Source organism: Ahaetulla prasina, chromosome 4, assembly GCF_028640845.1.
Source record: "Ahaetulla prasina isolate Xishuangbanna chromosome 4, ASM2864084v1, whole genome shotgun sequence".
NCBI lineage: Eukaryota > Metazoa > Chordata > Lepidosauria > Squamata > Colubridae > Ahaetulla > Ahaetulla prasina.
In genome coordinates this window covers 128,924,259-128,951,865 of record NC_080542.1, presented here as the reverse complement: position 1 = coordinate 128,951,865, position 27,607 = coordinate 128,924,259, and the positions used below count along the sequence as shown (strand labels likewise).

The following is a 27,607-nucleotide window of genomic DNA, read 5'->3' as shown; positions in this document are numbered from 1 at the left end:
TAAGTGCACGCATTGAAGAACACAAGAACTCAGTCAAAAAAGAGGAACCAACTTCTTCCCTGGTCCAACACCTTAAAGTCACAGGACATGATATTGACTTTAAAAAGACCAGAGCTATCGCCAAAACTGAACACTTTAACAACAGAATCATCAGAGAAGCCATTGAGATAGAAAAACACCCACACAGCATGAACAAACGAGATGATACCTCCCACCTACCAGCCATTTGGAAACCCGCCCTTATTGACAAACGAGTCCCTAACACGAGGAATGACACCAGACCCACATTCACGAGGTCCACACAGGATGTCACCACTGCACATCCACCCAGAAAGCAGACCCAAACCCACACTGATCATGAAGCACGACCAAGGACCAGAAGCCAGACCGCAGCTGCAACATTAGCCATTTCAAACCCCTCCAATCCAGACATGCAGCAGACTGACACCCACTATGAAGATGTAGCACAACCACGAAGCCAAACAACAGCAATGAAGCTCACCAGCTCAAATCCCCCTGCAACAGACTAAACTTAGCACAACCAAGCCCCCACCCAAACAGGACACACCCCTAGCCAATCAGAGCACAACCCCCCCAGCCAATCAGAGCACAGCCAAGCTCCCACCCAATCAGTTCAAACCCCCACTAGCAGTTAAAAGGAAGAAACAGCTGCGATCACACATTGCTCCCAGAAGCACGAAGCTGAAGCCTGAAGATGACGAATGAGACTTCATCGAAATGGCGCCAAGACACTTCCAATTTTACACGGAAGAAAACCCGAACAACCATACATACATACATATATTGTTAAAACAAATGCAAGACAAGAAATAGTGACACTGTAATGAAGATATTTAATATTTTCAGGTAACTTCATTACAGTGTCACTATTTCTTGCCTTGCATTTGTTTTACAACTCCATTATACAACTCCATTTAAACTGAAAACCAAAAACTAAGAAAAAAGGACTATGTCTTAATATAAACAAGTGTATTAACATTAGGATTCATAATGGTAGCCTGACTAGAAGTGAGAATAGAGGTAGAAATAAGAAATAGGGGGAATATTAGCAGATATAATTTTTATATAATAGAATACGTAATAAGTAATTAATTAGATGGAAAGGTTAGAGATTGAAAGATGGTATTAATAATACCACCTTTAATAAAAAGATGCTTAATAATATCATTGACATTAAAATGGAACATTGAAATATTGAATAACTACTCCAGTGATTCCCAAAGTGTGAGCCGCGGCTCCCCAGGGAGCCGCGCTATCGTCATGGGGGTGCCGCGGAATATCTGCGCCCGCTGGGTCTGGCGCTGATGCGCCATTTCTGGGGCGTCTGGTGCGCATGCGCAGTTGCAGGTCGGATTTCCGGGGGAGCCGCGGGCGAAAAAGATTGGGAACCTCTGAACTACTCTAAAAAAACCATGTATATCAATACTAGGATTACTGTATATAAGTCTGATTAATGTAACTACTACTACTACTACTACTACTACTATTATTATTATTATTATTATTGCATCAGTAATAATGTTAAAGGGTTCTGACAATCCCAGCTGAGTTGCCTATCAGGCAACCTTTTAAAACCTTTTACCTTTTGAAAGTAAAAAATGCTTTTAAAAGGTTCTGGCAATCAGGCAACTCAGCTGGGATTGCCAGAGAAGCCTTTTAAAAGCTTTTTTTTTTTAACAACCTCTTCGGCTGAAGAGGTTGTAGAAAAAATGCTTTTAAAGGGTTCTGACAATCCCAGCTGAGCCGCGCAATCATCAGAGGCTTTTTTTTTAACTTTTAAAATCATTTTTTCAGCCAAAGAAAAAATGCTTTTAAAAGTAAAAAAAAACCTCTGATGATCGCGCGGCTCAGCTGGGGCTGAGGGGGGGGGCAGGGATTTTTGCTACCGGTTCTCTGAACCACCCGCCACCATCGCTACTGGATCAGACAATCCAGTCCGAATCAGGAGCATTTCAGATGAAAGAGATTTTCATGATCATAACATGACTGACTTATGGACTTTTTCAATAATGTCAATGTGGCACAATATGTGAAAGTGAAGAAATACCTAAAGTTAATGCTTACTTTAAACACAGATTCTTTTAATCTGTACTTACCAATAGATTTTCCAATTATACCTCTTTCTGAAGCAACACTCTTTGCTTTTAGTAGATTAATCGTAGTTTGCCCTAGTTCTTCAATCAAATGTCTTTTTTCCTCAGAAAGTTTATGTAATATATGCTCTATAAAAATCAGATCAATAATAACATATATGTTGAAAAAGTTTTGCTATACACAATGCTGTAGTTGACTACTCTACTATATTTATTCATTCATTAAATTTCTATAACCATCGAACTCAATCAAGTGATTCTGGGCAGCCTAAGTTTTTGTGGAAACTTAAATATTAGTATTTGTATTCATATTTACAATATTATATATAATTCTCATTTGAGGCACAAATAACCAGGTTCAAATTATCCTGCTTTAGACCTATTATGCATTATATACCTATATAGAAAGTTCCAATGCTGGGAAACATGGACAGCAATAGAAAAAAAGACAACCAGAAGCAAGGTGGATGTTACAATGATGACAGATGCACTGCTGGAAGATTTGCAAGGCCAGATTAGGGACAGATTGTTGTGGAGAGAATAACTGTGGTTGCTAGAAATAAAAAATGACTTCATGATTCATAATCGTCATAATCAATATTCACTGCATGTCAAATTTATTTCAAAAACCTTTCATACTTATGAAATTGTTGTGTTGCAAAAGAAATTTGTTACATAGAACAAATGAATAGTTACAATGAAGGACCTTTGGTGTCCAAAGTGTGGTTAGGAACATGAAATGGTCGTTTGGATCAATACAGGATACTCAAACTAATCATTTAAAAAACAGTCCCAGGTATTATTTTGGGGTTTGTCCCACACACTCCAATTTATCACATGCTGACTTTAAAGGAAAAAGAAATGTGTGAAGGGCAGTGACAATTACACCAATTGAAATGAATTGGTGTACGCAAAATGAAAAGTAAGGGAATAGATGCAAATAAACCCATTGCCCCTAGCCTCCAGTATCTTAAAAATATCCTGGAAATAAACATCCTGAGACAAAGTCTTTTTCACAGTAGAATATTAGACCAAAAATAAAACTATTACAGAGTAGACATTTACAGAGTTGTTTTTTATTCATATTTTCTAATCCCCTTTAGGCTAGTTCCTTTTAGCTTCAAATGAGTCTCTAACTACTAGTTTCATCCATATACGTGTAATGTAGTCATTAAGGTGCTGACTTAGAAATCAGAAGACTGTCCTTGAAGCTTCCCTTAGACATGAAAGCTGGCCACTCACTCTCCCTCAACCCACCTCACCTCACAGTTGTGTTGTGAGAAAATAGGAGACAGGAACAAGAATTATTTACTGCCTTAAGTAGTTACACATAGAGAGGAGGGATAAAAGTATTGCAGAATAATAATAATAATAATAATGTTCTGCATTATTTAATTTTGCTTATAGAACTCTGCTTATAGGGCCTCTGGTAGCTCAACAGACTAATGCAGTCTGTTATTAACAGCAGCTGCTTGCAATTACTGCAGGTTCAAGTCCCACCAGGCCCAAGGTTGACTCAGCCTTCCATCCTTTATAAGGTAGGTAAAATGAGGACCCAGATTGTTGGGGGCAATAAGTTGACTTTGTATATAATATACAAATGGATGAAGACTATTGCTTGACATAGTGTAAGCCGCCCTGAGTCTTCGGAGAAGGGCGGGATATAAATGCAAATAAAATAAATAAAAATAAATAAACTAAACAAGCCAAATATTGTAACCCTTCCTCATAAGGTAGATATATTGAACCTGCTGTTTTTATTAAAAGTGCAGTAAACAATTCTTGATTTAGCCCTACAAACCTCCTATTGCTTAAAAATGATCCTAAACTTAGATCTGTTGGTTGTTCCTTGCAGGCATTTCATTACCCAAACTAGATAACATCATCATTTCTGTTCAACCCATTTCAACCCTGAGCTATATATATTCTCTTTTATTGATACTTATTGATACTTACTTCTTGAATTTGGAATATAGGCTCAGTTCTTACTGCCTTCTTTAAATATTGTTTTGTATCAAAATTCTATTCAACAGTGGGAAATAATTAAAAGAAAAGAGCTATGGAGTTTTTTAAAATAATATTTGATATTTGATATTGATTAATACATACCACTGACACTGCCAGGATGGGCAGCTGCAGAAGCTGAAGCTTCATCTAGTTCTTTCTGAACAGATTCAAGCTTTGCCAGTATTTCTTCTCTTTTTCCAGATAACTCATATAATTCTCTTTCTGTAACACATTAATATTTCAAAAAACACATCAAAATTATTATTACTTTTGAAGTTGCATTAACTATTAAAGCAGCCCTTGGATTTCCAGAGATGTGGAGAGTGAGACAGCCAGAGTTTACATGAGTGTTTGAGTTTATCCTCTTTTGGAGCAAACATCTAAAGTTAATTATATATAAAGTTTTATCTTGGGTTGTTCAGAAGGAAGGCAGAATAAGAGAAATTATCTGGAACTCCTGGAAATAAACTAATTGCAATACTATACCAGCATACCTGAAGATTACACCGCAATGTATGGGCTTTAACACTCAATTTGAAGATTACAACTGAACATAATAAAATTAGAAGATTGTGAAATCTGCTGTTTAAACTAGGGACTGTTCCAGGAATATTACAAAGCGAGAATTTGCCATTTCAACCTATACTTTTAAGTGATAGTCCTCTCTTTGTAGTGCTTCTGTAAGCTCTTACTGAAAGCTATTTATAAACTGAGCTGGTGAACAAAAGACTAAGGTATCAAAACAATGGTCCTCGCTAGAGAATTCTACAAAAAAGAGGGGTTATGCTCAGTAACTGAAAATGTGTACATTAAATCTCAAAAGCAGTAAAAAAAATATCAACTTTTTTCTCTAGGGGTGTATTCCCAGTAAACTCTGGTGACCAGGGCAGTGACACAAAAGAAAATGGAAAGTAAAACAACACATCATGTAAATGGTCTTCTCATTCTTATCATTCTTGTAAAGATATTACCGATATCAGAGATAAGAGGACTTCCAAAATTCCAAATATTGCTGAGGAAATAGCTATTACTGAGAGACAGCTAAACTCAAAGATTACAGGAAAGCACATGGATAATAGCCATATTGTGATATATTTTTTATTTATTTATTTATTTGTCACAACAGTATATATAAGCATAAGCATGAAATAACTATACTATATAAAGCATATATATAATCATAAGTGTGTAATAACTATATGAAATTGATACAATCAAAGGGAACATTAGGACAGGAACGGTAGGCACTTTGGTGCTCTTATGCATGCCCCTTATAGACCTCTTAGGAATGGAGTGAGGTCAATAGTAGATAGTTTTTGGTTAAAGCTTTGGGGATTTTGGAAAGAGACCACAGAGTCTGGTAGTGCATTCTAGGCATTAACAACTCTGTTGCTGTCATATTTTCTGCAATTGATATTGGAGCGGTTAACATTAAGCTTAAATCTATTGTGAGCTCGTGTATTGTTGTGATTGAAGCTGAAGTAGTCTTCAATTGGAAGGACGTTGTAACAGATGATTTTATGAGTTAAACTCAGGTCATGTCGAAGGCGGCGGAGTTATAAATTTTCTAAACCCAGGATTTCAAGTCTGGTGATATAAGGTATTTTGTTGTAATCAAAGGAGTGGAGAACTCATACTCATATGTACAATATAACTCATATGTAACTCATAATATACTCAATATAATATAATATATCATAATATAACTCAATATAACTCATAAACATACACAATAAGAAATCAATCTGTAATAACAAAGCCCCTTTAACTCTTTCCAATTTCATAGCTTGGAGTTTGGCTAGACTAGAGAAAAGAAAGACTGGAGGGAATAGAATGGCACTGTGATCATCTGATTTAGTACTACTGGAAAAATTTCTATCTACTTTAAATGATCAATTGATGATCCATATTAAATTATTTTCAAGTGAAGAACCTTTTTTGGAACTTCAGTATAACATAGTATTTAATGATAATTCACTAATGCACAACCATTCCCAAACTCAGACTCATTTTATACACAATAAGACAAATATTCCAATTAAGTGCATTCATCAAGAGGAAAACAAGAGCAACATAATCAGTGGTGGGATTCAAGTAATTTAACAACCGGTTCTCTGCCCTAATGATTTCTTCCAACAACCAGTTTGCCAAACTGCTCAGAAAGTTAACAACCGGTTCTCCCGAAGTGGTGCAAACTGGCTGAATCCCACCACTGAACATAATAAAAAAAGCACTGATGTTTTTTGCAAGTCATGAATTTCTCAGAAAGCACAGTTGTAAAAGGCAAAGCTGAAGAGACTGACTGTTGAGTATAGATAATCCTCGACTTACAACAGTTCATTTAGTGACTGTTCAAAGTTACAACGGCACTGAAGAATGTAACTTATGACCATTTTTCACAGTTACAACCTCTGCAGCATCCCCATGATCATGTGATCAAAATTCAGATGCTTGAAAACTGGTTCATATTTATGACCATTGTTGTCCCAGGGTCGTGTAATCACCTTTTGCAACCTTCTCACAAGCAAACAATGGAAAACCAGATTCATTTAGCAACCTAACATATCAATTGTGGTGATTCACTTAACAACTATGATAAGAAAGGTTGTAAAATGGGGCAAAACTCACTTAACAAATGTTTCACTTAATAACAAAAATTTTGGGCTCAATTGTGATTGTAAGTCGAGGACTACCTGCATTCTGACTCTAAGGAAAGCAATTGTTATGCTTTGCTGACATCTGGTGGCTTGACATGATCTTATCAACAGCAACTATAATCCATGAGTTCCCAGTCTGATAGATCTGGTAGAGGGAGAAGATAGCTGGCTAAGAACTGGCCACAGGATAGCTTATGTTCAAGGTCAACTAGTCTCCTTCTTTGTATTAATCTGGCAATACAGATGATTGGAATAGGGTTTATTATTTGCTCCTTATATACATATAATTCTACAGATTCTTTATACTGCTCATGGGGAAAGAAAAGTCCCATTACAGGAGATCAAATAGCTCTCTGAATCAATAACTTTCAATTATATTATTATTTCAATATTTTTACTGACTTATTAACCTTGTTTCCTGTTTTCTTCTCAATTTCTGCTATTGTTAAACAGAGCAAAAGCAAAAGAGGAAAAAAGTGGAAAGGTAAACAATAAGCTTTTTAAAACACAAAATATTTGTTTGTTTGCTTAAAATTGATTTGCCATCATCTTGCCATGGGGCTATTCTAGGCATCTTAAAGCAGTACAACATAAAACTGTAAGAATTGTAATTATAACAACAGTAAAAAATGAAGCAATAAAAATAAATAATAAAAATACAACAATATTAAATTAAATAATAGGCAGGGAAGGAACAGGATGTGCTGGGAAGGGGAGTCTATTACTAGTCTAATAGCCTTTCCCTATGAAGAATTACTTTTAGAAGTAAGTTAAATATTGAGATGAAAAAGGAGAAAAGGATGAGAACGTTTTCCAATTACTTTGTTTTAATGAGAAAAGAAAATGTTCTTGGATATGGTCAAGGAATTAAATCAGTGAGGTTTCAGCAGGAGAAGGAAAAACAATTCTATGTCACTTAATTTTCCACATATATAATCCAGATGGTGTTTATGTTATCCCCAAATGATCAGTTTCAATTCAGAAGCACTATATGCTTAATAAATGCTTGTAAAATTCACAATATAATTTATTTTCTACTTACCATCAGGATGCACAATAGAAACACCTTCAGATGTAAATTCTGTTTGTATTTCATGCGTAATTGTCTCTAGATTTGCAATGAGAGATCTTCTTTGCTTAGTTAGTTCCTGTACTTTATAATCTAGAAATATTATATATAACTTCATAAAAATGAGATATTTTGAAATCAATCTATTAACCTCTATTACAAAACAAAACACCCTCCTGGAATGATATCATTATAACCAATATCTGTAATACTGAGAGAGATAAGCAGATGTATCACTGGTCCAACTAATATAAAGAAATTCATATATTCCTAAATGTTTAATATTGTTGTTCATATAATACAAAAATCCAGATACATACCACTGATGGTGCCTGGCTGGGTAGTTGCAAGAGCCTTGGCATCCTGTAGCTCTTTTTCATTTGATTCTACCTTTTCCAGTAACTGTTGCTCCTTCATCAATAACTCATGTAATTCTTTTTCTGCAAGCAGAAATGTTTTTTCACTCATCTCTTGAGAAACATTTTAGAAGTTATGAATTTATATATTCTTTTAAATATTTTAAACTGTTAATTATTATTAAGAATAAAATAAACATAATGAACATTGTAACATAAAATCCTACAAAACTTCTTAAAAACCAACACGACGGATTCATATCACAATTATTATATTTAGACAAATTCACATATTGTGGGATAATTGCTAAGTCTTAAAACTACACAAAATGCATCAAGGTTTTGTTTTCTTTAAAAATTGTTACATTGTATATACATAATACATATATTAGTTTACAAACTTAGTATTTATAGCGTGACTAGAGATTATTAATGCTGCAGTGTTTAGATAACTTAAAATCCTTAAAGATAAAAAATATAACATTAACTATAATTTGAAATGTTAATATTGGGAATTATGAAATAAAATTATTTATATTTTACATTCAAAGCTTAATATAACTCTAATAAACATGGCCTTTAATTTTGAAAACAGTGCAAAATATGAATGTACTTCATAAGCAAGCTAAAACACTTGACTATTTTTCTGAGAAATCATTAGACGGAACAAATTATTATTTTTAAAAAATCTTGAAAAACAAAGAATAAGAAATAGAAAAATGGAGTGAGAAGGATATACATTGATGCCAGATTTTGTTAAAGTGTATACTGAGATGATAATAAGAATGTTATGGTTCAAAGAAAGATAATAACTACAATTAGATATAAAGCGTAAATAATAAAAGTTCTCACAAATGATTTAGAGAATTGTCATCACTTCAGACTTCCACAAGAGCACTAACATTCAAGGTACAAAAATAATATTATCTAAATTAATTAAATGTTATTCTCCTACAAGAGCTGCACTGGTTTTTGATTTGCTTCTTGGTCCAATTCAAGGTGCTGGTTGTCACTTTTAAAGACCTACAGGTAGTCCTCAATTTATGACCACAATTAAGATCATAATTTCTGTTGTTGAGAGAGACAATTGTGAAGTGATTTTTGCCCATTTTACAACCTTTCTTGCCACAGTTGCTAAATGAATCACTGCAGTTGTTAAGTCAGTAACACAGTTGTTAGGTGAATCTGACTTCCCTAACTTTACCTGACAGAAGGTCACAAAATGTGAACACATGACCCTGGGATTCTACAACTATCATAAATACATGCCAGTTGCAAAGCATCCTAATTTTGATCATGTGACCATGAGGAAGCTGCAACAGTCATAGGTGTGAAAACCAGTCACAAATCATCTTTTCAATGCCTTTGTAACTTCAAATGGTCACTAAAAGAATGGTTATAAGTCAAGGACTACCTATATATGGCTTGGAACCATAGGTTATTTGAAGGACCCTCTTTTCCCAGTCACAGATATCTACCAGAGTGGATAGGCAGGGAATGCTATGGGTTTCTTCTCCTGAAGAGATACAGCTCTACAGGTTCAAGAAGAAGGGACTTTTTTCTGGAACATCTCCCCAAGGCCCTGAAGACCAGGTTTTGCCAACAGGCCTAGGGAAACCAAAGTGGGATGGAGCCCATCAAGGCTTATTTGATTGACTAATTGTTGTTGCCAGGGAGATGGGGATTATTACTTTTTATTGTTTTTATATTGGGTTTTTATCTTTGTACGCTGCCTGGAGTCACTGAAAGCAAGTTAGGTGTCCATACATTTTTTTATTAAATAAATAAGTATATGAGATAATAAGGCAATGACATAGATCTCTTACATAAATAACCTTCTTTATCAAACAAGATTATGAAAGATGAGAATCAGCTCTTCTAAACAAAATGAAAATCATTACACTAGTAATGGACTTCTGTGAAAGGTGGCCACTCGAACATGGATCTGAAATTATTGCTAAAAAAAGTAGAAATCAGTAACTCATGACTACTTGAGAATGATTGCCTCCCACTTAAGGAAAGGATCAGCCAGCACAAACTCTCATCTTTTGCTCATGTCATGCAAGATGATAATGGACCAAGAAAATCATTATGCTTGATAAACTTGAAAGAAATAGTAGGGAAAACCAAAAATCTAGTTGGATGAATGGGATTAAAGGGATTTATAATGCTATCTTTGAAAAAACTACAACATATATAAAATATTTCAGGAGATAAACTGATATAGCAATAATTATTTTCATGAGATTCACTAGAAGATGACTCATAATTTATCAACCTAACTAAAGAAACTAAATGTTTCTGGGAATCTAGCAAACTAACATTTAAATCCAGATTTACTGACAGGAAACAGAGACATAAGGCTGCCCCAGACAGAAACATAACATCTGTTCATATCCAGAATATGAGTTAATCCAAATGAAGATATCATTACAGCTGAAGGGCTACTATGATGACCTTCCCTAATAATAAAAGATCTGTAGCATGGTACATCAGAAAATGTGATCAAACCAGATACATTTTCTTTATTGTATAACCTGAAGAGTACAGGTAGTTCTGGCTTGATGATGGTAATTGAGATCTGAAACCCCATCATTAAGCAACACGTGGCCATGCCAACTGACCATGGCACTTGTTGCAGTTCCAGTTGCCATCATCCCATGCAGTTGCAGTGTCCCATGGTCTCATGATCACTATTTGTGACTTCCTGTCAGTTTCAACATTGACTTTCCTTGTTGGAAGCTAGCAGTGAATGTTGTTGATTGAGATGGTGTGACTACAAGATGCTGCAGCGATTGTAATTGCAAGCTGGTTGCAAAGGACAAAATCGTGGTCACCTGACCATGGTGATGCTACAATGCTGCAGTTACAAAGAATGGACATTATCTTCCTTTGTTCACTGCTGATGTAACAGTCACTGAACAAATTGTCATTCAACAAGGAGTACCTATATGGTCCTCAGAACAGATTGACACAAGGCTTGATTAAGGTTTCAAAAATATAAATGCCATGAAAATAAATAAATTTTAAAGTAGATACACTGGAATTATCAAGTTACTTTGAATCCAAACAGGAAGGAGGGACTTGAATTGTCGTTCTCTCTTTGACAGGTTCACAGGGTCGCTAGGTTTACAGTAACAAAACAGTATGTACAATCAATATAATTTTTTTCTAGAATCTTTAATTTATTTGTACTTACCAGAAGGTCGTATAAATGTAGTTCTTTCTGAATAATAGTGACATACATTTTGTATATCATCTAAAATGGCCTCCAGGTCAGTGGCCAAATGTCTTCTTTGCTCAGTTAATTCCTGCAATTTATATTCTATACAATGTAAAAATAGCAATATTCATTAAAGTCAACCTTAATATTATCTACATTTCAAAATTTTAATGATCAGCATGTAGCTAACTACAAGTTCCATTCATTCACAAGAAATTAAATTGTACAGCATTTTGCACTCTGTGAAGTTGATATTAAAACCATTAATGATTTTGTCCGGGAACGATCTTTGCTTTTGCTGTATTCTCAGTAATGTAACCTAGCTCGAATATGGAATGCAACTCTACTCTGCTGCAAATGTTAGAATAATGAATAAATTCCTATACATCTCTTTCCGACAGCGATACCCTTAATCTACATTATTCATATATGAGCCTAGTGAGAATTTCTTGACTTAGACTCTCTCTGGACAAGCTTTGCTGCTTTTTGCAATTGAACAGGTTTCCTAACAAGGCATAAAATTTGAAGGGTTCTTATAGAATTTTTTCTAATACATTTAATTAAAATAAATCAATTTATTTTATAAATGAATAAATAATAATTTATAAAAAATAAATTTATAAAAAAATAAATCAATTTATTAAAATGAATCAATTGATGATAGCAGCCTGCATATTCCAGGGTTTCAGATTCAATGATCAGACAGAATTGCAGAAACATCTGGTAAAAAGAAGGGAGGGGGCTTATACTTATATATCAACAACAGCTGGTGTCAGGATATAACTATAATATATAAATTTTGTGATGAAAACTTAGAGACATTATCAACTGCAAACCATCTACTCGCCTCGTGAATTTTCCTCATTTCTTCTAATTGCTGTTTATGTCCCACCACAAGCCTGTGTAAACAAGGCATTACGAACTCTTGCTGACCAAATTATGGAGGCTGAAGCCAAATACCCCGATTCACTGGCCATTATTTTGGGAGATCTGAACAAGGCAAACTTAAGAAAGAGCTACCAAAATACTTTCAACATGTCAATTGTCCCACTAGAGGCAAGAATACTTTAGACCATTGCTACACAACACTAAAAGATGCTTATCGGTCCTTACCACGAGCAGCTGTGGGACACTCTAATCATTGCATGATTCACCTTGTACTTGCTTACAAGCAAAGACTTAAAACCACAAAACCAACAATTAAATCAGTGAAGGCCTGGACAGAAGAGGCAAAGTTAAAGCTACAGCCCTGCCTTGACTGCACTGATTGGAATGTTTCTGAAAGTACCTCTGCAGAGTTAGATGAACTCACAGAAACTGTAACAACATATGTCAACTTCTGTGAAGACCTATGTCTACCCACCAGGAACTTGCAAATATACAGTAACAACAAACCTTGGTTCACAGCTAAACTTAAGTAGCTACGTCGTTCCAAAGAAGAAACCTACAGAAAAGGTGAAAAAATGCTGTACAATCAGGCCAGAAATGTATGAACAAGGGAGATCAGAGCAGCAAAAAGAAGCTACTCTGAAAAGCTAAAGAATCCGTTCTTAACAAATGAACCACAAACATGTGAAAAACTCTTTAAAATATTACCGGCTATGGCAAACCTCCTTCCCAGACTGAAGGAAATCAACAACTGGCAGATGACCTGAACATATTTTACTGCAGGTTTGAAAGGAAACTATAGCCAACTATCTCCACAACCCCCATCTCAGACATACCAACAACAGCTAAGCCTCCTACAACTGACTCCATCCCATTGGGTTCACAACCTCTAGTGATCACAGAAAAGGAAGTGCAAGGCCTATTTCACAGACAAAAGCCAGGAAAAGCTCCAGGCCCAGACAAGATAACTCCTTGCTTAAAAGTTTCTGCTGACCAATTGGCCCCGTCATCACCCATATCTTCAATAAATCAGTAGAAATGTACTATGTTCTTTCTTGCTTCAAATGCTCTACTTTCATCCCAGTGCCGAAGAAGCCCACCGTCAAGTAACTGAATGACTACAGACCAGTTGCTCTAACATCTGTAGTCATGAAAACCTTTGAAAAGCAAGTGCTGTCCCACTTGAAAACCATCATGGATCTGCTGTTAGACCCCTTGCAATTTGCATACCGAGCAAATAGATCAACAGATGATGCTGTTAATATGGCTCTACACTACATCCTACAACATCCTGAATCTCAAAAGACCTACGCAAGGGTCTTTGTAGAGGGTGGTATTCAGCATTCAATACCATCGTTTCAAACACTCTTCTAACTAAGCTAAGTTCCAAACACTCTTCTAACTAAGCTAAACCAACTACAGGTACCTGAACAGACTTGTAAGTGGATCATAAGCTTCCTAACAAACAGGAAGCAGCAGGTGAAGCTAAGCAGAATCACATCAGATACCTGTACAATTAGCACAGGGGGCCCCCAAGGTTATGTGCTCTCCCTTCTCTTCTCTCTGTATACCAATGACTGCATCTCTAATGAACCATCTGTTAAACTACTGAAGTTCACAGATGACACAACAGTGATACATCTCATTCAAGACAATGATGAATCTGCATTCAGACGGGAGGTTGAACAACTAGCCTCGAGGTGTGACCGGAACAATCTGGAACTGAACACACTCAAAACCATAGAAATGGTAGACTTTAGGAGAAACCCTTCCATATTTCCACCTCTTACAATACTAGACAACATAGTATCAACAGTAGAGACCTTCAAATTTCTAGGTTCTATCATATCGCAAGATATAAAATGGACAGCTAACATCAAAAAACAACAAAGAATGTTCTTTCTGCGCCAACTCAGAAAGCTCAAACTGCCCAAGGAGCTGCTGATACAGTTCTACAGAGGAATTATTGAGTCTGTCATCTGCACCTCTATAACTGTCTGGTTTGGTTCTGCATCCCAACAAGACAGACACAGACTTCAGAGGATAATTAGAACTGCAGAAAAAACAATTACTACCAACCTGCCTTCCATTGAGGACCTGTATACTGCACGAGTCAAAAAGAGGGCTGTGAAAATATTTACAGACCCCTCACATCCTGGATATAAACTGTTTCAACTCCTACCCTCAAAACGATGCTACAGAGCACTGCACACCAGAACAACTAGACACAAGAACAGTTTCTTCCCAAACACCATCACTCTGCTAAATAAATAATTCCCTCAACACTGTCAAACTATTTACTAAATCTGCACTACTATTAATCTTCTCATTGTTTTCATTACCAATCTCTTGCCACTTATGACTGTATGACTGTAACTTTGTTGCTTGTATCCTTACAATTTATATTGATGCTGATTGTTTCCTGATTGCTTATTTGTACCTTATGACTATCATTAAGTGTTGTACCTTAGAATTCTTGATGAACGTATCTTTTATTTTATATACACTGAGAGTATATGCAAGACAAATTCCTTATGTGTCCAATCACACTTGGCCAATAAAAAATTCTATTCTATTCTATATAATCTTTCATGTGATACAGTTTACTTCATCCAATCCATCTGATGAAGTGTGTTTTTAGTTATTATAGCTTGGACTATCAAAGGCTTAAACCTAGTTAAAACCAAAACCTAGTTTCTAACCTGATAACTTCCAGACTAATCTGTGATTACTTTTCAAGCCTCACTGAAATAGTTTTAACACATTATAGTATAAAATAAAAGAATAACATTAGCAACAGTTATTCTGAGTCAAGAGTCTTTGTTCCATATACCCTGTGTTCAACTATATGATTCCAAATATGTCTTTGTATATGTATATAAAAAAATAAAAAAAATAAACAGAATATCACACATACCACTTATACTATCTGGTTGTGTAGCTGCAAGTTCTTGAATTTCTTGTAGCTCTTTCCAATTAGATTCCAGTGTTTCTAGTATCTCTTCTTTCTTCTTGGTTAGTTCTTGCAACTCATGTAATTCTTTTTCTGCAAGCAAAAATTTTCAGAATGATATCTTCAGAGTTTCAATTGGCAATAATTTCTGTTGGTTAATGACCACAGTGAAGTTATCTGTATTTGAACTCTTCAGAAATATGATCAAGCTCCTCACTGTTGCATTACATTTATAACAAAAAAATAATCATAATATAGCTTAATTTAGATTTCTAAAATCAACCTTCCCCTAAAGTGCAGATTTGGCTTGGTATCTACTACTTTTTCAAAACTCCTCTCCATTTGCTATATTTATCAATTTGCCTGATGAAGAAATTCTGAACTCAAAAGCTTACTACTGTCTGAGTTGGAATTTTTTGAAAGCAGAGAATAATTTATTAGGTGAAAGAAAAGACAAAAGAAATTTTTGTTTTAACAAATTAAAAGAAACTTTATAAATGCCAATTTATCTTAACTATCAAGAAGATAAAGATAAAGGCAAAACTCCATGATAGCTCTTTTGTTTTTGTTTTTTAATGGTTTGCTGGAAAAGTAAAGGAGGAGAACAACCACATACTTTGGTAAGATCATAAAGAGTGACTGAATCACTAATTGGTGCACATGCATATTGGAAGCTCACTCAACCTCTGCAGAGAAGAGGAACAACTAAGTTGGTTGATGGATCCAGATTTAACAGAATAAAAGAGTTGGAAGGGACCTTGCAGGTCTTCTAGTCCAATCTCCTGTTCAGGCAGGAAACCCTATACTACCGTATATACTCGAATATAAGCCGATCCGAGTATAAGCCGAGGTCCCCAATTTTACCCCAAAAAACTGGGGTAAACTGGGGACTCGAGTATAAGCCGAGGGTGGGAAATGAGGCAGCTACCGGTCGGGGAAACCCTCCCTCCCTCAGCCGAGAAGGCTGGCGGCTCCCCCGCCCCGCCCTCTCACTGCACCGGCAGGACTTCCCCGCGCTAATGCAAAAGCCCGCCAAGTTTGCGCCATCCGGTATAATGTGAAAAAAAAGAAAAAAAAAACTCGAGTATAAGCCGTATATACTCGAGTATAAGCCGAGGGGACGTTTTTCAGCACAAAAAACGTGCTGAAAAACTCGGCTTATACTCGAGTATATACGGTATTTCAGACAAATGTCTAATCTCTTCTTAAAAACTTCCAGTGTTGGAGCACCCATGACTTCTGGAGATCAGTGAGATCACTGATTAACAGTCAGGAAATTTCTCCTTAGTTCTAGGTTGCTTCTATCCTTGATTAGTTTTCATCCATTGCTTCTTGTCCTGCCTTCAGGTGTTTTGGAAAATAAATTTCTTTAGAGCAACCCCTGGGATATTGGAACATTACTATCAAGTCACCCTTTAGTCCCTATTTTCATTAAACCAGACATACCAAATTCCATCAACCATTCTTTATGTGCTTTAGCCTTGAATTGCGTAATCATCTTTGTTGCTCTTCTCTGCACTTTTTTTTACATTGTGGCGACCAAAACTGGATGTAGTATTCCAAGTGTAGTCTTACCAAGGCATTATAAAGTGATATAACACTTTATGTGATTTTGATTCCATTCCTCTGTTAATACAGCTTGGACTGCATTGGCTTTTTTGGCAGCTACAACACTTTGATGACTCTTATTTAATTGACTGTCCACTAGGACTCCATGTTCCCTCTCACTATTGAGCCAGGTACAAGATTTAGGAGTAAACCTAACGCTGGGCAATAGCTAGGATTGTGTTTTAAATATCTATTGTAAACAGTTTTATTCTATATAGCCAGTCCTCAAATGATTATTATTATTATTATTATTATTATTTATTGGATTTATAAACCGCCCTTCTCCCGAAGGACTCAGGGCGGTGTACAGCCAGGATAAAAAAGAACAATATACAGTTAAAATACAATTAAAAAACTTATTATACAGTATGGCCAAAATAATTAAGAATTAAGAATCTAAAAACCCCAATTAAAACCAGAGAGAAAATTTAAAATTTAAAATTAAACAATTTAAGAAAGCCCCGCACGAACAAACAAATATGTTTTCAGTTCGCGGCGAAAAGTCCGAAGGTCAGGAATTTGACGTAAACCAGGGGGGAGTTCGTTCCAAAGAGTGGGGGCCCCCACAGAGAAGGATCTTCCTCTGGGGGCCGCCAGCCGACGTTGTCTGGCGGACGGCACCCTGAGAAGGCCCTCTCTGTGCAAGCGTACGGGTCGGTGTTAGTGGTTGGGACTAGAAGCAATGCAGTTGTAAAACAGAGGGTACATGTGAGAAGTGCTACACAGGAGATGTGGTGAGACACCCAGAAACTGTGCAAAAGCACAAGGAAAATTCAACAAACTGTGCAAAAGCACAAGGAAAATTCAACAAAGCTCAAGAAGGGTATATGAGACACACAGAAGGCACTGTGAGGATGCAAAGGGGTGCACAAGGGTGACAGAAGGCATGACAAAGCTCAGGGAGGAAGAGCAGAGGTAGATAAGTGGCAGGGAAACGTACAAATGGCAAACACAGTATAAATGCCAAGGGTTTGGGGGAGGGAAACTTAACCCAGAAAATTCTGATCTTCCCCACTGTTTTCCTCATTAAATTTCTGGGAAAGCTGGCAAGGAAGGTTGCAAACGGTATTCATGTGATCATGGAACACTCCAACTAGTCATAAGTGTGAGTTGGTTTGCAATTGCTCCTATTGTGATCACATTACTGCAGGGTGCTGGGACAGCTGGAACACTGAGGACCAGTCATAACTACTGTTCAATGATTTATAATATTATATTATATTATATTATATTATATTATATTATATTATATTATATTATATTATATTATATTATATTATATTATATTATATTATATTATATTATAATATAATATTATAATATAATATAATATAATATAATATAATATAATATAATATAATATAATAATATAATATAATATAATATAATATAATATAATATAATATAATATAATATAATATAATATAATATAATATAATATAATATAATATAATATAATATAATATAATATAACATAACAACAGAGTTGGAAGGGACCTTGGAGGCCTTCTAGTCCAACCCCCTGCCCAGGCAGGAAACCCTACACCATCTCAGACAGATGGTTATCCAACATTTTCTTAAAAATTTCCAGTGTTGGAGCATTCACAACTTCTGCAGGCAAATCGTTCCACTTATTGATTGTTCTAACTGTCAGGAAATTTCTCCTTACTTCTAAGTTGCTTCTTTCTTTGATCAGTTTCCACCCATTGCTTCTTGTTCTACCCTCAGGTGCTTTGGAGAACAGCCCGACTCCCTCTTCTTTGTGGCAACCCCTGAGATATTGGAACACTGCTATCATGTCTCCCCTAGTCCTTCTTTTTATTAAACTAGACATACCCAGTTCCTGCAACTGTTCATATGTTTTAGTCTCCAGTCCCCTAATCATCTTTGTTGCTCTTCTCTGCACTTTTTCTAGAGTCTCAGCATCTTTTTTACATCGTGGCGACCAAAACTGGATGCAATATTCCAAGTCTGGCCTTACCAAGGCATTATAAAGTGGCACTAACACTTCACGTGATCTTGATTCTATCCCTCTGTTTATGCAGCCCAGAACTGTGTTGGCTTTTTTAACAGCTGCTGCACACTGCTGGCTCATATCTAAATGCTTATCCACTAGGACTCCAAGATCCCTCTCACAGGTACTACTATTGAGCAAGGTACCACATATACGGTACCTGTGCATTTTGTTTTTTTTGCCTAAATGTAGAACCTTACTTTTTTTACTGTTGAATTTCATTTTGTTAGATAGCGCCCAATGTTCAAGTCTGTCAAGATCTTTCTGTAACTTGAGCCTATCTTCTGGAGTGTTGGCTATTCCTGCCAGCTTGGTGTCATCTGCAAATTTGATGAGTTCCCCATCTATCCCCTCGTCCAAGTCATTGATGAAGATGTTGAAGAGTACTGGGCCTAAAACAGAGCCTTGGGGTACTCCACTGCTTACTTCCCTCCATGTGGATGTAGTTCCGTTGAGGACTACACATTGAGTGCGGTTGGTCAGCCAGTTACGAATCCATCTGGTGGTGATGCTGTCTAACCCACATTTTTCTACTTTATCTAGTAGTAGGTTATGGTCTACTTTATCAAATGCTTTACTGAAGTCCAAGTAAATTATATCGACAGCATTCCTCTGGTCTATGTCAGGCCTGGAAACCATACTAGACTTTAGGGTTCCAGACACTGCCACATTTTTCCCCTGAGGGGAAGAAGGGGGGCTAAGGGGTATGGTAACATTCTTCAAGCGGTCAAGGTCGGATGGTGTTCACATCTGCAGGAAGAGTGGCAAGAAGATATTCGAATGAACTGAGAGAACGTGGGACCATGTGACCATCAAAGGGGTCAGGGGGGTGGGACTCTTGGGGTTTGTATAACTGGGAAAAGAATCCGGAAATTCAGTTTTGGAATTTCACTCATCGTGTGCCAGTTTCCTCATGCTAGTAAAGAACTCTGAAAAAACAATGGCTTCTGAGTTTTTTTATGCAGAAGAGGTTTTTCTGGAACCTTGACAGTCTACTAATTTTGTCATTTTGTCAAAGAATGCAATAAGATTAGTCTGGCATGATTTGTTTTTGACAAACTCATGTTGGCTTTTGGTTATTACTTTTTTTGCTTCTAGGTGTTTGGTGACTCGTTGCTTGATTATCTTTTCCAGAATCTTCCCCGGTATTGAGGTCAGGCTGATAGGTCTGTAGTTTCCTGGATCTGTTTTTTTTCCTTTTTTGAAGATGGGAACTACATCAGCTCTTTTCCAGTCCTCTGGCAGCTCCCCAGAGGACTGGAAAATTTATAATTGTCATGAAAATTTATAAATTGTTATGACAATTTATAATTGTCATAACTTCATTGCTGAATGAATAGTCATGAGTACCACCTATATGAAAAAATGGATAAACTGTCTTGGTTATCTTTGTCAATTGCTATCCATTTGCACACTGGCAGATGCTTTGTATATTCCTCGCAGAGGACCTTAGAATGTCAAATCAAAGTTATTCTTCACCATATGAGTCAAAGTTAACTTTAAAATAACCACATGCTATAGTGGGATGAAGAGGAGAAAAATAATGTAATTTTTCCACTTTTGTGGCCATAATATAGGCTCATATAAATTTTCATTTGGTTTCTTTTAATATTTTTCCTATATTATTCTGAGAATCTCCTGAAGCTCATGGTAAAGACTAACTGTTCCATCAGAATCAGTTAATAAAGATACTCTGCTCAAGAGTAATTCTTATCCAGCCATCCAGCATCCTTGCTCTAGGAAGTGACAACAATCTCCTAGAGACATTCCACCAGACATTCAAGAAAACATTCAAGCAACCTTCAGAAGCAAAATAGATCTATCAGTTATCCAGTGCAGAAAGATGAAGGAAGCAACTCCAAATTTCATCAATCTCCAAACTGCACAAGTACAATAACTACATGCTACAAAAGATCACAGTCAGTGGTGGGCTGCTGTTGGTTCTGACCGGTTTGGGAAAACAGGTAGTTCCAAGCAGCGACTAGGCCTGCCCACCCACCCTGGCACTAACCCGTCCTATATAATCGCCATGTTTTTGTTGCCACAGCATGCGTGAAAGGGGCACGTGCGAAGCAACGCTCACATTTTTGGTTCTGGGTGAACCAGTTGTTACATTATGTGACGCCCACCTCTGATCATAGCAGCTCAAAGTCTTCTATTTTCCAGCTGATCACAAAGAAAACAGAGAAGGTAATATAGTAATAACACTATTTATTGACCACAGTAGAATTTTTGTTCATATTAGTGGTTCACAGTTGCTGTAGGCATGACCCACCCCTACTACCTACACTTGAAAAAAGTGAAGAATAAATCTCCCCTACCAAAATACCTGAGATAAATCTTAACCAAGTTACAAATTGAACCACTGTTTGCTGTTTTAATGTGCCAGCCACTTTCAATACAGTATGTTAAGATTCATCAATACATTGCAATCCACACTGCCACCAACATGACATTTTTCAGAACCTGACAAGCTCACATCTGATTAAGCTCATTCTTGTTTACTGGTCTCTCTGCCATCATTGCTTTTGCTGATGCACTAAAATTTGTCTGCATAGCTTTTTACCACTTCTGTAGAAGTTTTCTTTCTCCACCAAGCTCCAAAATTTCTCAGCCAACAGAAGATTTTCTACCTGGTTTTTTTGGTTATACAAACTATGGTAGCTGCCCAGCCATCATCTTGGAGGTGAAAATTCACAAGATTCAGAGAATTAGAAAGAGAAACCAACAAATAAGCATTCTAATAGACTCAATTATTACAATGATTGTAACTTCCAAAACAATATGAATTATAGATGCCAATTTTTATAATTTCTTAGTAATTATTTTCATATTTACCAGTAGACTGTACAAATATAGTCCTTTCTGAAGCATGACGACATATATTTTGTATATCAAATACAGCTGCTTCCAGATCTGAGGTCAAATATATTCTTTGTTCAGTTAATTCCTGCAATTTATGCTCTATGAAAAAATCAAAAATAAAACATTACTATATAACATGCTAAATAGAAAATTCCAGTGATTAGCAGATATCAGCATTATCTTTGAACATATGCTTGAGATTAACCTGAGATTCAAATGTCAGTTTAGGTGAATATTGTCTAGGACTGTACAGGACAAAGCTAATTGCTATTTTTGCACTGGGCTGTTTTTCTAAAACATTAATATATATTATTCTTAATTGCAATAAACAAATAGAATGTCTGTTCTTGGCTCTATGTATGTGAGCTACCAAAATTTAATACCCATCTTTACATCTAAGAATAAACATACTAGTAGCATAATCACTGAAGAGGACTGTCATTTTCTAGCAGATGGCTTCTGGATTAAGAAAGGCTTCCATGAAACTATTTTTCACTTGGAATAACATCAGTAACAGTAGCAAATGCATCTTCACCATAAGTATCTGTGAGTATCTGATTCAAAATGTGTATGTGTATGTGTTTTAAATATTTTTTTTAAAATCCCATGTACTATTGACACTGCCTGGTTGGGTAGCTACTTCACCATACGTACCTGTGTTTTGTGTGTGTGTGTGTGTGTGTGTGTGTGTGTGTGTGTGTGTGTGTGTGTGTGTGTTTAAATATTAAACAAAAAACATTCCATGTACCACTGACACTGCCTGGTTGGATAGCTACAAGTTCCTGAATTTCTTGTAGTTCTTTCCGATTAGAGCCCAGCATTTCCAGTAACTGATGTTTCTTCTCAGATAGTTCATGCAACTCATTTAATTCTTTTTCTGCAAGCAAAAATATTATAAATGAGTGTTTCAAAAATATTTTCAAGCTTCCCATTTTAGCACGGTTTTCAAAATATACTTTTTAAATCATCTTGTCTGATGACAACAGTCTGTATTTGGATATTTGGTCACTATAGGATCTCTATCCCCAGCCTTCCACCTCTCTAGCCTTTTGGAAGATCTTAAAATAATAATAATAATAATAATAATATTTTAATTTGTATACCGCCCTTCTCCCGAAGGACTCAGGGTGGTGCACAGCCAAAATAAAACACAAAGAGAACAGTACATATAATATTAAGAACACCCCTTAAAAAACTTATTCAATTGGCCAAAAATTTAAAATACAGTAACACCCTATAAAAATCACAAAAATTTAAAACCCATAAAAGCAAATTAAAATTTTTTAAATCAAGCCAGTCCAGCTAAACGGAATAAATAGGTTTTAAGTTCGCGGCGAAAGGTCCGAAGGTCAGATAGTTGACAAAGTCCAGGGGGAAGTTCGTTCCACAGGGTAGGAGCCCCCACAGAGAAGGCCCTCCCCCTGGGGGCCGCCAGTCGACATTGTTTGGCTGACGGCACCCTAAGGAGTCCCTCTCTGTGAGAACTCACCGGTCGCTGGGAGATAGAAGATGGCAGTAGACGGTCCGTAAATATCCTGGTCCTAAGCCATGGAGTGCTTTGAAGGTAGTCACCAATACCTTGAAGCGCACCTGGAAGACAACAGGCAGCCAGTGCAGTCTGCGCAGGATGGGTGTTACATGGGAGCTCCGAACCGCTCCCTCTATCACCCACGCAGCTGCATTCTGGACTAACTGGAGTCTCCGGGTGCTCTTCAAGGGGAGCCCCATATAGAGAGCATTGCAATAGTACAAGCGAGAGGTCACGAGAGCATGAGTGACCGTGCATAGGGCATCCCGGTCCAGGAAGGGGCATAACTGGCAAATCAGGTGAACCTGATAAAAAGCTCTCCTGGAGACGGTCGTCAAATGGTCTTCGAAAGACAACCGTCCATCCAGGAGAATGCCCAAGTTGTGCACCCTTTCCATCGGGGCCAATGCCTCGCCCCCAACAGTCAGCCGCGGCTGCAGCTGACTGTACTAGGGTGCCAGCATCCACAGCCACTCCGTCTTGGAGGGATGAAGCTTGAGCCTGTTCCTCTCCATCCAGACACGTACGGCTTCCAGACACTGGGACAGTACTTCGAAAGCTTCATTGGGGTGGCCTGGGGTGGAAAAGTACAGCTGTGTATCATCAGCGTACAATTGGTATCTCACCCCAAAACCACTGATGATCTCACCCAGCGGCTTCATATAGATGTTGAACAGGAGAGGCGAGAGAATCGATCCCTGTGGCACCCCACACATGAGGCGCCTCAGGGTCGATCTCTGCCCCCCTGTCAACACCGTCTGCATCCAGTCAGAGAGGTAGGAAGAGAACCACCTATAAACGGTGCCTCCCACTCCCAAACCCTCCAACCGGCACAGCAGGATACCATGGTCAATGGTATCAAAAGCCGCTGAGAGATCTAATAGGACCAGGGCAAAGGAGTAACCCTTATCCCTGGCCCTCCAGAGATCATCCACCAACGCGACCAAAGCTGTCTCCGTACTGTATCCGGGCCGGAAGCCGGACTGGAACGGGTCTAGATAGACGGTTTTATCCAGGTACTGGGGTAATTGGTTTGGTTTCCCCACACACACACACTCCAAGCGTCGGATTAGGGCAGGGGTGGGCTGCTGGGGGTTTTCAGGGGTTCGGGAGAACCTCTAGCTAAGATTCTGTGGAGTTTGGAGAACCCCCAAATCCCACTCCTGGCTGGCCCTGCCCACTCCATCCCTCCCAGGAGTCCCCACGCAGCCCGTTGTGGATGCAGGTAAGTGCAGGACACGCACAGAGGCTTGGGGAGGGCAAAAACAGGCCTAATGGAACTTCAGGAAGGCTGAAAATGGGTCCATTTCCAGCCTCCAGAGGGCCTCCAGAACCTGGGAATGCTATTTCACCTTCCCGGAGGCTCAAGGAAAGCCTCCAGAGCCCAGGGAGGGCAGAAACGCCCCCTCCACTGTGGTGCAGGATTAGGCCATGCCAACCATGGCCATGTCCACCCAGCAACCAGATAGAGAACCCTTGCAAGAGAATTCCCTTGCCAGAGAATTTTTGAAGACCACCCCTGAATTAGGGTGAGGCTGAAACCCAGTGATTGGGGTTTTGTATGTATTGCAAACTGTTGTTAAACATACAAGAAGGTATGAATGGGAGATGTTGATTGATTTGATTTGATTTGATTTGATTTGATTTAACAGCTGCTGTGAACCACCAGAGGGCTTATAAGATTGGTGGTCATATAAGTCTCATAAATACATACATACATTTCCCCAAAGTCAAATTGAATAGATATGTCAGAATACCTCGCTATTCTCTTGAGGAATCATTACAGATAGATGAAAAAGCATATAATTATCTTCACTCTTTGATAGTTAGGCTTACAATACTAAAATAATATGCACAATCAATGCTGTTTTTAATAAAATTCTTAGTTATTATTTCCTTACCAGTAGGTTGTATAAAAACAATTTTTTCAGAAGCACGACAACATACATTTTGCATACCATCTAGAGTTGCCTCCAACTCGATGGTCAAATTTCTTCTTTGCTCATTTAATTCCTGCAATTTATGCTCTATAAAAAATCATGATACAATATTATTATGCATAAAAATAGATGAATTCATTAAATTAATGAATTAGTGTTATCTATAGTTCAAAACATTAATGATTAGTACATATCTAGATCATAGAATGAATTCTTGCCTCTGTAAATCCTCTACTCATTCATTAGTGATTAAATGTAAGCCATTACATACACTGGAAATTAAAATTATTAAATGGTTCTCAGTGGAGAATCTATCCTGCTAAAATATTCTCAGGAAGGATGTTGTGCTGAAAATACCACCAGAGCTCAGAAAATGTTCCTATAAATGTTTCTTACATTACATTACCTTTAAACCAGTACATTATCTTTACATTACCTTTAAACAAGTAGTGAATGGATTACAATTGTTAATCATATCTTCATCCCAAATGGTGCATCGATGCTTAACTATCTGATTCCAAATATATATGCTGTATTTATATAATATAAAAGTTTGTTTATATAGTATAAACAACATCACATACCACTAACGCTATCTGGTTGGATAGGTGCACATTCCTGAATTTCTTGCAGCTCTTTCTGTTTAGATTCCAGTGTTTTCAATAACTGATGCTTTTTGCCAGCCAATTCATTCAATTCATGTAATTCTTTTTCTGCAAACAAACAGACTCAAGACAGGTTTATTCTGAGCAACAACACAACAAAAATTGTGTGTGTGTGAGTGTGTGTGTGCGTGTGTGTATTTGTGAGTGTATTCAAGAAAAAAGTGATGAGAATATAATAAAGAGAAAAAAAATATAAAGAAATTACTTATTTTCAAACTTGTCCTTCCAAAGATATTTAGCAACTTAGAAATAGTTAATGCTTTATTTCTGAAGAGGAATAGAAGGTAAAGTTTACAAACTTTGTACACTCCATGATTATGAGCAAGACTGCTAATCCCATCATTATCTCATAGCTCAAACCTATGGAAAACCGTTATACTGCAATCTCATTGCAGGGGGAGCATAGTTGAACATACTTCTGGGTATTTCATCCATACAGATCCCAAGGAACTAGTCCATTCACTGGGAGAGTGTTTAATATTCAGTATTAAAGACTACTAGTGATTGAGAGTGAAGGCAGGCATCAGGGATTGTGTTTCATTTTGACATGTGTGCCAACTAGCAAAATCTGTTACTGGAAAATCAGCTGCCTTGCTGCAACTTGTCAGATCACACTTATAACCCTGGGACACAGTATGATTTTATTGTTCATCTCTCCCTGATACAGAGTTATATCACCATTCTGACACTAGTGGTTTTGTTTAAAGGCTTGGCCTATGTAATTCCTTGCAATGGTCTCCCTACAGCTCAGAAAAAAACACAACTTTTTAAAGATTTTAGATGTAGAGCCCCGTTCAAATATGTGAACTCAGATTGCTGATTGCAAATTTCCTCCAAGTTTTGGAAGACCCTCTTTCAATTATTGAATATTAAAATTAATCTTTCTTCCATTATCTGTCTTTGAAAGAACTACAGTATAATAGCTACAGTATATGGATATTTCAGTTAAAATAGCTAGCATTTCTCCATGCAGACCTATATTTTATCCACCAAACTAAATAAACTATATTCAGTCAATCTATAAATTTAGCAAACTAACTTAAAAAATAAATTCAACAATGTACACAAAGTTGACCCAAATAAAAACCTGAAAGTCTGTTTACAAAGCACAGCATAGTTGGGGCGGGGATTTGAGATATGTTTTGAATCCAGAATATAAATAAAACCAAATCAAGATTATTCATAATAACATATGTAGTGTTATATCAGAGCTGAAGCATTATTATAGCAACCCTAATTCCTGTAATTCCTGCAGCAAGCAGGAATTCCTGTAATTCCTGCAGCAAGCAGCAAGCAGGAAGCAAGCAGCAAGCAGGACCAGAGCGACCACTACCAATAATTCTACACTACTAACTAGAGCATACAAAACATTTGCCAGACCTATTCTTGAATACAGCTCATCCGTCTGGAACCCATACCACATCTCTGACATTAATACAATCGAACGCGTCGAGAAATATTTTACTAGAAGAGTTCTTCGCTCCTCCAAAAACAACAAAATACCTTATACCACCAGGCTTGAAATCCTGGGATTAGAAAATTTAGAACTCCACCAACTTCGACATAACCTATGTTTAACGCACAAAATCATCTATTGCAATATCCTTCCTGTACTTCAGCTTCAATCGCAATAATACAAGAGCAAACGATAGATTCAAACTTAATGTCAACCGCTTCAAACTTGATTGCAGAAAATATGACTTCTGTAACAGAGTTGTTA

At 37.1% G+C, this 27,607-nt stretch overlaps 1 protein-coding gene across 1 annotated transcript in view; it reads right to left on the bottom strand.

Annotated features, from left to right (window-relative positions):
- The window catches only part of CCDC7 (coiled-coil domain containing 7), a 250,176-nt gene that overhangs the window by 87,693 nt on the left and 134,876 nt on the right, over positions 1 to 27,607 (bottom strand). Inside the window, exons 36-45 of the mRNA XM_058179731.1 lie at positions 25,807 to 25,935; positions 25,184 to 25,309; positions 22,503 to 22,631; positions 21,728 to 21,853; positions 15,232 to 15,360; positions 11,403 to 11,528; positions 8,168 to 8,287; positions 7,821 to 7,940; positions 4,224 to 4,343; positions 2,118 to 2,243 (exon numbers count right to left, since the gene is read on the bottom strand). Coding sequence (XP_058035714.1) covers positions 2,118 to 2,243; positions 4,224 to 4,343; positions 7,821 to 7,940; positions 8,168 to 8,287; positions 11,403 to 11,528; positions 15,232 to 15,360; positions 21,728 to 21,853; positions 22,503 to 22,631; positions 25,184 to 25,309; positions 25,807 to 25,935 — 1,251 coding nt within the window. The remainder of the gene's footprint in view (positions 1 to 2,117; positions 2,244 to 4,223; positions 4,344 to 7,820; positions 7,941 to 8,167; positions 8,288 to 11,402; positions 11,529 to 15,231; positions 15,361 to 21,727; positions 21,854 to 22,502; positions 22,632 to 25,183; positions 25,310 to 25,806; positions 25,936 to 27,607) is intronic.